The sequence below is a fragment of the Brassica napus genome, chromosome C6 (genome assembly GCF_020379485.1).
Source record: "Brassica napus cultivar Da-Ae chromosome C6, Da-Ae, whole genome shotgun sequence".
Taxonomy (NCBI): Eukaryota; Viridiplantae; Streptophyta; class Magnoliopsida; order Brassicales; family Brassicaceae; genus Brassica; species Brassica napus.
In genome coordinates this window covers 9294331-9307256 of record NC_063449.1, presented here as the reverse complement: position 1 = coordinate 9307256, position 12926 = coordinate 9294331, and the positions used below count along the sequence as shown (strand labels likewise).

General features: G+C 41.5%; 3 protein-coding genes across 3 annotated transcripts; 1 reads left to right on the top strand and 2 right to left on the bottom strand.

Annotated features, from left to right (window-relative positions):
* Window positions 1–5242: 5242 nt before the first annotated feature.
* Window positions 5243–7999, top strand: BNAC06G05590D. The gene is made up of 6 exons (XM_013843031.3): window positions 5243–5525; window positions 5850–6133; window positions 6210–6974; window positions 7064–7267; window positions 7346–7546; window positions 7617–7999. Exons 1-6 carry the CDS (start codon window positions 5255–5257, stop codon window positions 7731–7733), a joined length of 1842 nt encoding a protein of 613 aa, XP_013698485.1. The 5' UTR covers window positions 5243–5254; the 3' UTR covers window positions 7734–7999.
* LOC106402324 (probable histone H2A variant 3) lies at window positions 7972–9554 on the bottom strand. The gene is made up of 2 exons (XM_013843032.3): window positions 9279–9554; window positions 7972–8456 (listed from the first exon to the last, which is right to left on the bottom strand). The coding sequence occupies exons 1-2, from the start codon at window positions 9387–9389 to the stop codon at window positions 8160–8162; spliced, it is 408 nt and encodes a 135-aa protein (XP_013698486.1). The 5' UTR covers window positions 9390–9554; the 3' UTR covers window positions 7972–8159.
* Window positions 9555–9637: 83 nt separating this feature from the next.
* LOC106402590 (serine-threonine kinase receptor-associated protein) lies at window positions 9638–12112 on the bottom strand. Its single transcript, XM_013843359.3, has 7 exons — window positions 11395–12112; window positions 11134–11269; window positions 10973–11054; window positions 10659–10834; window positions 10443–10580; window positions 10234–10373; window positions 9638–10062 (listed from the first exon to the last, which is right to left on the bottom strand). The coding sequence occupies exons 1-7, from the start codon at window positions 11510–11512 to the stop codon at window positions 9827–9829; spliced, it is 1026 nt and encodes a 341-aa protein (XP_013698813.1). The 5' UTR covers window positions 11513–12112; the 3' UTR covers window positions 9638–9826.
* Window positions 12113–12926: the final 814 nt, after the last annotated feature.

Here is a 12926-nt window from a genome sequence, read left to right as displayed (position 1 = left end):
CTCAGCATCCTCCAGACTTGTCAGCCATGCCACTCTGGGTTGACCTTAAAGGAGTCCCAAACACACTTTACTCCCATAAAGGACTGAAGTGCCTGGTTGGGGCGGTGGGACATTTTGTGAAACTGCATCCGAACACGGAGAAATGTGTGAGGCTAGACATGGCCCGAATCCTAGTGGAAGTCGACCTACATAAGACTCTGGTGGAAAAGATCGCTTTCATGGACAAAGCGGGAGCTTCACAAGAAGTCGAAGTCAATTATCCTTGGCTCCCTCCCCGCTGCAATGTCTGCCAAAGGTGGGGACATAAGGGGCAGGACTGTTCGAGTAAGGAGATTAAAATCCTTACTAAGAGAACAGGGGAAACTGCCTATGCATCGATGCCGCGCGAAGGGACATCTGTCGAAGGAGGCAAGGGCAAAGAGGTGGAGGAAAGCAAGGATATTGGTGTGAAGGATGATAAGATAATTGGAGGAAAAGAAACTGGGATTGTGGAAGCAGTGGAGACAATGCCTAAGGAGGGGAACGCTATGGAGCATCTAATCAAGGACCTCGAAGAGCTTTCCCCTGTAGCAACTCCACACGAGGGAAAACCGAGCAAGATCTCCGAATCGTCTAAGGAGCTTTCTAAGACTATGGATATGTGGGTTAACGGAAAAGGAGTGAAGGCATCAAACGATGGGGGCGGAGAAAAAGATAAGGAGTTTACGATCTCCCCGTCAAGATTTAGTCCTTTACAGGACATCGACGAAGAGGAGGAATCTGGCTTAGAAGGAAGTGGAACGGAAGTGGAAGTTGAAGACGTCAAGTATAGGGGAATTATAGTGGATGGCAAAAAAGAGAAGGAATTGCAGGAGGCATCGACAAGTAGGCAACAGGGATCGGTGCCAAGGCAGCTTCGGGGGAGAGTAACTGGTTCTAAAGATATGAGCAGAGGCGGGCACGGTGGAAGTAACAGATCGTCAAAAAAAACTTCCGGTAGGAAGCTATGAGCTCTTTCTTTGCATGGAACATGCGTGGGTTCAATCTACCACGCAAACATCGAGCCCTCAAATCATGGATACAGGAAGAAAAGCCTTCTTATGGCTGCCTAGTTGAGACACGAGTCCAGGAATCTAACCATCAGTGGTGTATGAATGTTGCTATGCCGGGATGGAACTCTCTTACTAACTACGAATATCATCCTTTGGGGAGAATCTGGGTTTGCTGGACGGATGAAGTGGTGGTCACACGACTGCACACGAGTGCACAGGTTATCACTTGTGCTATTCAGATTCCATCCACCGGAGAACAATATATCTGTTCGGCTATATATGCACTTAACACGGCTGAGGAAAGAACCAGATTATGGGAGGAACTCCGAGGCACAAAGGATGCTTATGGTCACCTAAAGCTTCCTTGGATCTTGATAGGCGATTTTAATGAAACACTAGCTTCAAGGGAGCACTCCAGATCTTTGGAGTATTGTAGAGACTTAACGGGTATGTATCATTTTCAGGAGTTAGTGGTGGACTGCTCGGTTACTGATCTTCCCTACACGGGAGCTTTATTTACTTGGTGGAATAATCGCGAGGAGGACCCCATCGGGAAGAAATTGGACAGAGCATTGGTTAACCAAAGCTGGATGAGTCAATACCCAAGCTCCTCTGCGCACTTCGACGCTGGAGGAATCTCAGATCATGCAAGGTGTCTGATCCGTACGACAGGAGTTGTTAACGATGCTAGGAAACCATTCCGATTTTTCAACTACCTGACTGAGCACAACGAGTTCTTGCCGACACTTCAGCGAATCTGGGATACAACGGTACCGCTGTTCCATTCCAGAGCGGCCCTTACACGTTTTCACAACAAACTAAAACTCCTGAAACAGCCGCTGCGGGAGCTGAACAAAACAAACTACGGAGATCTACCAGCTCGTACGAAGAATGCGTATGACGTGCTGTGTGGTTGTCAAAACATAGCACTAGCGTGCCCAAGCCATGTAAACTTTGCGAAGGCGGCTGAGGCAGCTAACAGATGGAATGCATTAGCTCGCGTGGAGGAGAAATTCTACCAGCAGAAGTCTTGTGTCCGGTGGCTTGCGGTTGGAGATCAGAATACCAAGGTGTTCCACAGTATGGTTCAAACAAGGAATGCGAAAAACACTATCAGAAGACTTGTCACGACTGAAGGAGAAGTTCTCACAGCGTTACCTGATATCAAAAAAGAGGCGGTCTCATATTTCCAATCCTTCCTACAAGGACAGGATCCAAATGGCGAGGTAATTTCTGTAACTGGCCTGCAGGATTTACTGACCTATAGGTGTCCCAGTGATCATTCCGCTGCACTGGTCCGACCTATCACACCAATGGAAATCAAACAAGCCCTACATTCACTTCCAAATGGGAAAGTTTCAGGTCCAGATGGGTTCACAAAAGAATTTTACATGGCAGCATGGCCAATCATTGGAAGGGACTTCATTGTGGCGGTTCAATCATTCTTCGTATTTGGATTCATGCCTGCTGGCGTAAATGCAACCATTCTCTCCCTGATACCTAAGACAACTACCGCCCAGACTCTAAAGGACTATCGGCCAATCGCTTGCTGTAATCTGCTATACAAGGTGATCTCGAAGGTTTTAGCCAATAGGCTAAAGATCATTTTTCCTGATGCCGTTGAAGCTAACCAGTGTGCTTTCATAAAAGATCGTCTGCTCTTAGAAAATGTCCTCCTCGCCTCTGAGCTGGTCACTGGATACCACAGGAGCACGAACAAGGAAAATTGTGCTATCAAGTTTGACATATCAAAGGCATTCGATACGGTCAAGTGGTCTTTCATTGGCTCGGTGCTACAAGCAATGGGAATGCCTCTTCAGTTTATCCACTGGATGAAGTTATGCATCTCAACAGCCGCATTTACTATCAATGTGAATGGAAGTTTGGAGGGTTTTTTTCAGAGTGCCAGGGGTATACGCCAAGGATGCTCCCTCTCGCCTTACTTGTATGTCATCCTAAATAATGTACTATCAAAAATGCTCAACAAAGCTGCAGCTGCAGGGGAATTTGGTTATCATCGGCAGTGCCAAGATGTCAAACTTACTCACTTGTGCTTCGCAGACGACATACTTGTCTTCACCAACGGCACTGCAAACTCGCTATTGGGCATTCTGGGTGTTATGCGCCGGTTTGCTTCAGTTTCTGGGTTACACATAAATGTCGCTAAGTCTTCAATCTATGTTACAGGAAGGAACATCTCTGCCCTCCTTACTACTGCGGATTCAATGGGTATCAGTGTCGGTACCCTACCCATCCGGTACCTGGGAATGCCGTTAACAACGAAAACACTTTCCAGCCATGACTATGAACCGCTTATAGAAAAGATACGTGGGAAGATGCTGAGTTGGTCCAACAGATTTTTGTCCTTTGCAGGAAGACTTCAACTTATCAAGTCCGTAATTACAAGCATGGTTAACTTCTGGAGCTCCGCTTTTATCCTACCGGCCGGGTGTTATGACACCATCGAAAGCATGTGCAGCGCGTTCCTCTGGTCGGGATCACCTACACAAACTCACAAGGCTAAAGTCAGCTGGGAGGATCTCTGTTTTCCTAAGGATGAGGGCGGACTGGGTGTACGAAAGTTCAAAGACACGGCTAGAGCCTTCGCTCTTAAACTCATCTGGAGACTATTCACAAAGCCGACGTCCCTATGGGTAAGTTGGGTCACACACTACTTGCTCAGGTATAATTCCTTTTGGGATGTGAGAGGAGAACAAAATGGATCTTGGATATGGAGGAAACTCCTGAAACTTAGAGATTTGGCATATGGGTTCACTAGAGTTCATATCAGGGATGGCAGAAATACTTCCTTCTGGTTTGACAATTGGCTTGGAATTGGGAAATTGATAAATATTACAGGTACGGTGGGTACGACTTATCTGGGTATACCACGCCATGCCAAAGTTAGTGATGCTACGAGGGGCAATACGTGGAACATTCGCGGCCGTGGAAGTCGGAGGTACGGGAACATATACGGCCAGATCTTAGCTGCGGATCCTCCCTCGTCGGGTACAGGACGCGATAGAGTACAATGGAAGCATGGGGAGGATGATTACAGGACAACCTTTTCGGCAGCAAGGACTTGGGATCAAATACGAGAAAGGAGAAGTAATGTGGATTGGTGTAAAGTGGTATGGTTCACACAGGTGGTGCCTAGATACTCATTCATAACATGGCTGTCAATAAGGAACAGGTTATCAACGGGAGATCGTATGCGAACATGGGGCATCGCGCAGGTTTGTGGCTTTTGTGGAGAGAGAAATGAAACAAGAGATCACTTGTTCTTCGCCTGCCCATATTCTTACACGATTTGGGAATCTCTGGCAAGACCACTTCTCGGACGGAACATCAACCCAGATTGGGAATGGACAGTCAATCGGTTACGTACTATGGGAGGGAAAACACTGGACTCAATACTCGCAAAGATGCTATTCCAAACAACCGTGTACTACGTCTGGAAGGAAAGAAATTCAAGGCGTCACCACCAACGAGAGATACAGGGGGATCAACTAAGAAGATTCATAGACAAGGCGGTTCGTAATCGCATTTGCTCTCTGCGATACACTCATGGCCACAAATTGGAAGGGTTACTAAGGAGATGGTTTACAGTTACTCTTTAGAATTCGATTAGTTTCAAGTTTGCACCTAAGACATTAAACTACTTCTAATCGTTTGTAAAAATTCCAATGTTTGATCAATAAATTTCAAATTTCATCAAAAAAAATCTATTTAATATGAAACGGGAGATAATGTATATATTCAAGTTCTTTGAAACATTTTTTTGTCAACGAACTGTATATACAAATTAAAAAAAATGATGGCTGTCTGTTAATTATAAAAGAAAAAAAGAAAGAGAATGAAAGTCAGGATTCATCAAACTAAAAACAAAGACAGAAGACAGAAGAAGAAGAAGGCTGGAGTAACCTAACATTCACATGCTTCTTCTTCAATGTGCCACTCTTCCTCCAACACACTTATCATTTCTTGTCTCTGCTGTCTTTGGGTCCATCAATCATTTAAATATTTCTCCACTCATAAATTTACTTTATCTTACAACTCATCCAATATTTTAATTACACGACAAGTAGGCTTCAAAACATATATACTTTTGTCTGAATATTATGTTTTGAAGCAGAAACAAACTCTGGAAAACATTCTGATCTCCGGAGAATGCTCTGCGCTTCTCCTCCGCCACTGTCAATAAGAACAAAGAGGGCGGGAAAATGGTGGCGTGGAAGTCATGGATTGTGGCGGAGAAAGCTCGGAGATGTTTAAGGACCATATTCTTTGTGGCCGCAATGACGGCATCTCTGTTAGCTTCGTCGTTGCCCGTTCTGATCACCGTGGCTGATGTGGTGGTTCCTTGTCTTATCGTCTCCAGCATCACGTGCGTCACGTGCCACTCCACCGCAGAACATCTTCGTCAGTATAGTTTCAAGACCTCTTTCATTGATGTACCACTCATCTCGCTCCTGAGATCTCTCGCCATTATCTGTATGGAAACATTCTCTTTCTTCTAAAATCAAGCTTGCGGTTCGTTCAGTTAATTTGGATTTTTCGGGTCGGTTAGTTTGGGTTCGGCAGAAATCTCTCCGAATTGAACCAAAAAAAAATTTCAGTTCAGTTATGAAAATTTCAGTTAAAAAATTTTGGGTAAATTTGGTTAGTTCAGTTATTTCGGCTCCAATTTTTATTAAAATTGTTATAGTATGATTAAAAAATATTTCTTTAGGAAACAAAAGCAACCCATCTAAAATCTCATTACTTGATTATTTGTTCTGATTCATTAAGCTTCCATTGATGATGATGATGAAACAGGTCTCTCTTGGCTATGTGAAGACGCAAGATTAGCTTATGGTCCTTATCTTGAAACAGTGATGTCACTTTCATTTGGAGGGATTCTTTTTCTTTTGGTTAAAGCTTTTGTGTTCACTATGAAACCTCACATGGAAAGAAAGGTCTATAATCTCAAGATCTCGTGGGCAATGCCGGTTTTGTTACTATCATCTTCGGTGTTTGGTTTAGCTCATGTCGTGGTAGCTTATAGAAAGACTTGTGGAGCAAGAAAGAAGCTCATGTACCACAAGATTGACCAAGAAGCTGTAAAATATTTACTCTATTGTTTTGTCACCTGTCTTGAGTTGTGAGCTAAACTCTTTCTTATGTTTTTTTTTTCAGGTTCTCTCGTCTAAATCTGGTTTCTTGGGTTACAAGAAAGCTCATCGTCAATCATTCACACGATCAAACTGCAAAATCTTAACCTTTCCCGGTGATTTCAGACAAAACTCTTTCAGGGGAACAACTTTGGAAAGAGAAGAGGTGGTACAACCAAGACTTCTTGCAAATGCAGACAGTTTGTTCATCAAGATCCAAGGGTTAAATGTTCATTACAAGAAGTGTTCTGCAGTGGAAGTGAATGCAAGAAGGGTAAGACAACTAGACAAGCAGATGTCAAACTTGGTAGTGCAAACTCAAAGCAATCATTTGCATAGAAGCTACACCATTCAACCTGATAGATCCTCTTTATATGATCCTCTGTTAGCGACTTATCCAACTACACCTATTAGCTTGTTCAACAAGGATGATATGAATCCTGGTGATGATCTGGAGAGAAATGAGAATGTTGGTATAGTTCTAGTCCATGGATTTGGAGGAGGAGTCTTCTCTTGGAGACATGTTATGGGAGATCTGTCTCTTCAGCTTGGTTGCAGAGTGGTTGCCTATGACCGGCCTGGTTGGGGCTTGACCTCTAGACTTGTACAGAAAGATTGGGAAGAAAGAAACTTACCTAACCCCTACAAGCTTGAAAGCCAGGTGGATCTACTACTTTCCTTTTGTACCGAGATGGGGTTTTCGTCGGTGGTACTCATTGGCCATGATGATGGTGGTTTGCTTGCTCTCAAGGCGGCTGAAAGAGTACAAGCTTCTACATTAAAATGCAGTGTAAGAGAATTCAAGTTGCTTTACAAGTTTATGACTCTTTTGTTACTTGCAACTAACGCTACTTCTGTTGTTGATTGAATGGTCCACAGGTTTCAATCAAAGGGGTGGTTTTGATAAACGTTAGCTTATCAAGAGAAGTAGTCCCTGCCTTTGCTAGGATACTTCTTCATACATCACTTAGGAAGAAGCACTTGGTTCGTCCTCTGTTGAGAACAGAAATAACCCAATTGGTGAACCGGCGTGCATGGTGTGATACCACAAAGCTAACCACTGATGTCTTAATGCTCTACAAGGTATATCACTATATACATAACGCCATTGAGACTTAAACCAGTTAAGTAATGCCTTTCTTGTGGGGTTGTTTGTTTCAGGCTCCTCTATGTTTAGAAGCTTGGGATGAAGCACTCAATGAGATAAGCAAGTTATCATATGAGATGATTCTTTCACCTCAAAATGCATCAGCTCTGTTGAACTCCATGGGAGATCTTCCTGTCTTAGTTGTTGCTGGGGCTGAAAATGCTCTTGTTCCTTTGAAATCCTCACAAGCTCTGGCTACTAAACTCACCAATTCTGTAAGTTTTCTACATCTTCTCACCAAAATTTTCACAATTGGTTTAAGTCTCAGTGTCTGTGTGCATACAGAAATTTGTAGCACTATCTGGATGCGGACATCTGCCACATGAAGAGTGTCCTGCAATACTTGTATCGGCTCTCGGCTCCTTCATTAGCAGACTGATACCTAAACTATCAAACTCCTAAAACTATCTCAAAGACAAAAAAGTCTGATGAAAGAACAACTGCAAGAACTCAGCAGCTCTTAAGGGATCAAAACTCCAACTAGATTTGCTACAAAGGGAGGATAACCTTACCTGATCACATTATCTGTACAAATTGGAGCTGGAGCTTTGGCATTAAACTAACCAAGTGGATATATATCCTTCTCAATCGCAACCTGTGCCTCTTCTTATGTATCATGTAAATGCAAATACGATTCATGTTCAGTGAAAAACACATTGATTTGCTTACAAGCTTCTAGTCAGAAAATGAGTTTTAGATAAATCATCAAATACATACGCATAACAAAAGAGCTCTCTAGCGTCTTCTTTTATCAAAATACAAACTCTCTCTCGAGAGAGAGAGATACTTAAAGAAACAGAGAAGCAAGGCCCAAAGAGTGGTAAGAATCTATTCCTTGGCGGATTTGTTGATGAGAGACTTGTGGATGTGAGGGATGACACCACCACCAGCTATAGTTCCTTTGATGAGAGTATCGAGCTCTTCATCTCCACGAATCGCAAGCTGCAAGTGCCTCGGGGAGATACGTTTCACCTTGAGGTCCTTGCTGGCGTTGCCAGCCAGCTCCAAAACTTCTGCGGTCAGATACTCCAGTATGGCTGCTGTGTAAACAGCTGCAGTTGCTCCAACTCTTCCGTGAGCAGTGGACCTTGTCTTCAACAGCCTATGCACCCTTCCAACAGGGAACTGCGCACACAACGAAGAAAACCAATTAGCCACACTAATGAAGTAAAATCAAGATACAAAAAATCATCACAAAAGGCGTTCTTGGGGTTGAAGGAAGGGTAATCTGAGAGCCAAAAACATCAAACAGTTTGAAGAGCCCTCTAATGAGAAAAAAAAACACACAATGACGAATCAAAATCAGCTTTTTGTTGCTGTTGCGACCTTAAACAACTCTCCAATAGCATAACCATGACCAGACTCCATTACTATCTCATTGCTAGAACCAATTAACCACAGCGATGGAACAAGATCGAGATACAGAAATCATCAGAAAGGCTGTTTATAATCTGAGGAGCCATAACATTAAAAAAAAAAAAAACTCACAGCTTCAACACCAAAAGATCAGCTTTTAATTGCTGTTACTAGTCCTAGATAAAAGAACAAATCACATCTCCCCTTGCTAGAACCCACCAATGAGAAACTTTCGCAAGCTTCAACACTCAACAAACGATTCACGAAAACACAAACTGATGAATCAAGTTATCTTTTTAACTACTTATACAACCTTAAAGAACACTCAAAGTACCACAACAACGACTAGTCCTAGATTAAAAAAGAAAAAGACACAAATATCCATTGCTAGAAGTGAGAAACTTTACAAGTTTCAACACTCAAATCAAGTTACAATTTTTATCGATGTTACAACCTTAAACTACTCTCAAAAGAACCAAACTTTCTATTTCTAGACCTAATCTCAGTATCCCAATGTTCCATCTGATAAATCAAAATCTAGCTCAGACACTCGTCGATCCGCCAATTACGCGCAACAGACTTTGATTATACCTGAAGACCAGCTCGAGCAGAACGGGTGATGGGTTGTTTCTTCTTGTCCTTGTCCTTCTCGCTACCACTGGGTTTCCCCATTATCAAACCCTTCGCTCCTTTCCCCGACATTTTCCCGCCAAAAGTCTCACACTTTGCGCTGTAGAGAGCGAGAGCGAGAGCGAGAGAGGGATCGCAGCAAGATTAGACGAAGAAGAAGAGCTCGAGTGAGTCGATAGGGAGACACGACAGTTGACGATTTTACCCCTTGACATCAAAGCTAATTACAGCTTAAAAAGCCCAAGCCCATTAACACAGATCAAACTATAATATCATAAACAGATCCTAATGTTTTATATAACAAAGAAAAAACACCCGACTAAAAGAAAAATAACATTTTTAACACAGTTTTTGTATTCCGTCTGGAAACATTATTAACAAATACCAGATACGATGTCAAATTAATATATTAAATTGCAAACATGTCCTATATAATAACGAAAAATACCCCATACAAAGAAAGATAATTAAATGTAACCAATTTTTCTTTTCTCTGCATATTGATTTAGCTAAGCATCAGAGGATGGTTTCTCTGAGTTTTTTGCTTCTTTGTTGTTGATGTGAAAGCCTTCAATCTTCTTAGCAACTTCATCCACACCATGCTTCACTCTCTTCTCGTTCTCTTCTTGATTTGGTGCTGTCTGCCAGATCCTGATTGTTCCGTCTTCAGACCCCGAGGCGTAGGACTCACCCGTTGGTGAAAACCTCACGCAGTGTACTGGACCATGATGTCCCTTGTTGCACCCTACGTTCACACAAAAGATGAGACACAATCACAAACCAAAACCTCATAGAAGCTTTTGCTTGGTCCTTAAAAGAACCATGCTTCTAAGACAATCTGACTTGGGCTCTGGTCTTACTAAATACAAACTAATTTTTCTAGTATAATCGGGTAAATGGTTTGAGAGTGACTCACCAATCTCCTCGCCAGTGTAGAAATCAAACACACGGACCCACATATCCTCACCACCAGCAACAAACTTCTCACCAGATTTTGGCTCCAACGACGCAGACTCAATGTTGCATGGCATCTCATAACTCTTCACCAGTCCAAAACTTCAAACATAATGAAGGACAAAGTTAGAGCTTGAGCAAATTACAAAAGGAGTGTTTGCAAGGACTTACTGGTTAGCGTCCCAGAACTTAACGGTTGACCCATCAGCAGTAGTAATGTATCGCCCATCTTGGCTCACTTCAGCACTGGTGACAGGAGACTTAGTCTCTAATGTCTGCATAATCTTCCCACTTCTCACATCCCATAGCCTGTATAAAGATGACAGTTAGAATATAGTGAACAAGAAAACAAAATGGTTTATCAAATTAATGTGTATAGTTCATTACCTTACACCACCAATATCAGTGCAAGAACTTAGTATGGTTTGATCACTGTGAAGCCATGTGAGAGTTCTGACAGAACCAGGAGACTTATCCACTTCCGTAGGAGGTGCATCCAACCGGTTCAGGTCAAAAACACGGAGAATCTTCTCAAACCCTCCTGTGAGCAACCGTTTTGTATCCTAGTGATACAGAGAGAGAGAGAGAGAGAGAAAACGTTAAAGACTCAAACAACAGATCATCCAATCACAGAGATATAAAAGCTAATTAATGTCTATCAAGAAAAACACTAGATGGCCCAAATAGAGAGTAGAACGCACCTCTGAGAAAGCACATGCTCGAACGATATGCTTGTGCTCAAAAGAATGAAGCACATCCCCTGTTAACGCATCCCAGAGTTTCCTGAATAAATAAGCAAAGGGAATTATATCATTAATGGAACCAGAAAATATTTTCTTTTTTTATAAAGAAAAAAACATACGCTGAGAAGTCTGCTGATGCAGATGCAGCACGTAACGCATTGTTATCAAGGCAAGAACTCCACACTGCACCTTTATGACCTTCGAATGTACCAATCCAATCTGCAGTCTCCCCATTTCTCAACATTGGATGCGAATCTAAACGCATATAAAGACATTATTATTCTCATGTACTCAAAAAAACACACCCTATTGACATTGTAAACAGAGAGACGCAACAGTTGCATACAACAACAAGTCAAAAAATCTAATAAAGCAGTTACCTTTACTAGCACTGATGAGGAAGAACCCATCAGGCGTGATTGGACTATAGAACAAATCAACAACAGGTCTGGAATGGCCATGGCAAACAAGTGGAACAGCAGCCTTCTTCTTATCCATAATATTTAACAGTGGAAACAAAACCAAACACTTACAAGAACCCAACACTCTAATAAGATTCCGACACGAAACAAAAAAAATCAGAAAGGGTCTAACTTTGTTCTTTTTTCTTCTAATTTTCTACAAATATATTGGGAGAAAAAACCCCAAATCTAAATAAAGTTTGGATCGAATCTACAATTCTACAGCTACTGTTTGAATGCTGCTTCCCGAAAATTCTACAAACGGAAGAAAAAAATAAAGATGACAACTTGAGTGAATCTGGGGAGAGACTATAATTGCAAAGTTTAATTAATTTAAAATTACTTCCTATACGTTTTGTACAACATGTTTTAAATTTTCACATAAGAGACCCTATATGTTTTGTATTTACATAAATGCCCATCTCACAAAAATTGAACTGTTTCAAACACGTATTTATAACATGAAGCAGGTAAAAACTTACTTACTGATGATCGAATGCCAATAAATATTCTATGATCTTCCTCATTTCACTGATAAAATACATATCTTATGATCACCAAAAAAAAATACAAATCTTTTTCACAACAGTTCAGGAAGCAGCATAAAAACTTACCACGCTGTATTTAAAAAAAAAAAAAAAAAAACTTACCACGAGAAACAAGTTAATATCATAAAGTACAAAACAGGTCTCTGTTTTTAATATAATAACGAAAAAGATCCCATTTAATTAAAAGGTAACATTTTCAGCACATTTTTCTTTTCTCAGTATATTCAGTCCGTTAACGCAAAACACAGCAAATCAAGAACTATAAAAGACAAATGATTTTTCATTTTGGTAAATCCACACTATGCTTCACTCTCTTATTGTTCTCTTTTTGATTTGGTGTTGTCTGCAAGATCCCAGAGGCGTAGAACTCACCCGTTGGTGAAAACCTCACAAAGTGTATCAGACCAGTGATGTCCTTTGTTACATCCCACGTTCAGACAAAGATGAGACACGATCAGAAAACGAAAACATCATAGACGCTTCTGTTTGAACAATCAGAATGAATCTGCCACTTAATAAAATGGTACAATCAAAAACCAAACCAAAAACATTGATTTAAGACAATCTGACTAGTTATGGTCTTATTGAATACTACTAATCATCAGTTCACACTTCTTACAGAAAATCTAACAACATGACAATTTTCCAATACCTACACAAAGGCTTAACCTCTCGTCTCTTCATCCTCATCACGTCGAAATTCTTCTCCTTTCTTGAGCATTGTCATTATCTCCATCACCAACTTCAACTTCTTCATCCTCAGCACCTCCACCATCATCACCATGTGCATTTTCTTCATCCCTCAAAAGTCGTACACCGCAGCCTGTCAACTTACAATTTTTATGAGAGATTTTGAACTGAAACATAAGATTGCTGAAAGTGGCTTCTCCGGCTTGAGGTAAA

What these genes read in the sequence shown, in the direction of transcription:
- BNAC06G05590D (XM_013843031.3), top strand. Translation starts at nt 5,255, where the DNA reads ATGGTGGCGTGGAAGTCATGGATTGTGGCGGAGAAAGCTCGGAGATGT. An exon ending in ACAAGATTGACCAAGAAGCT is followed by an intron (nt 6,134 to 6,209) that starts GTAAAATATTTA and finishes TTTTTTTTTCAG; the next exon opens with GTTCTCTCGTCTAAATCTGG. An exon ending in CTTCTACATTAAAATGCAGT is followed by an intron (nt 6,975 to 7,063) that starts GTAAGAGAATTC and finishes AATGGTCCACAG; the next exon opens with GTTTCAATCAAAGGGGTGGT.
- LOC106402324 (XM_013843032.3), bottom strand. Translation starts at nt 9,389, where the DNA reads ATGTCGGGGAAAGGAGCGAAGGGTTTGATAATGGGGAAACCCAGTGGT. An exon ending in CTGCTCGAGCTGGTCTTCAG is followed by an intron (nt 8,457 to 9,278) that starts GTATAATCAAAG and finishes TTGTGTGCGCAG; the next exon opens with TTCCCTGTTGGAAGGGTGCA.
- LOC106402590 (XM_013843359.3), bottom strand. Translation starts at nt 11,512, where the DNA reads ATGGATAAGAAGAAGGCTGCTGTTCCACTTGTTTGCCATGGCCATTCC. An exon ending in CCTCATCAGTGCTAGTAAAG is followed by an intron (nt 11,270 to 11,394) that starts GTAACTGCTTTA and finishes ATATGCGTTTAG; the next exon opens with ATTCGCATCCAATGTTGAGA. An exon ending in GCATCAGCAGACTTCTCAGC is followed by an intron (nt 11,055 to 11,133) that starts GTATGTTTTTTT and finishes TTATTTATTCAG; the next exon opens with GAAACTCTGGGATGCGTTAA.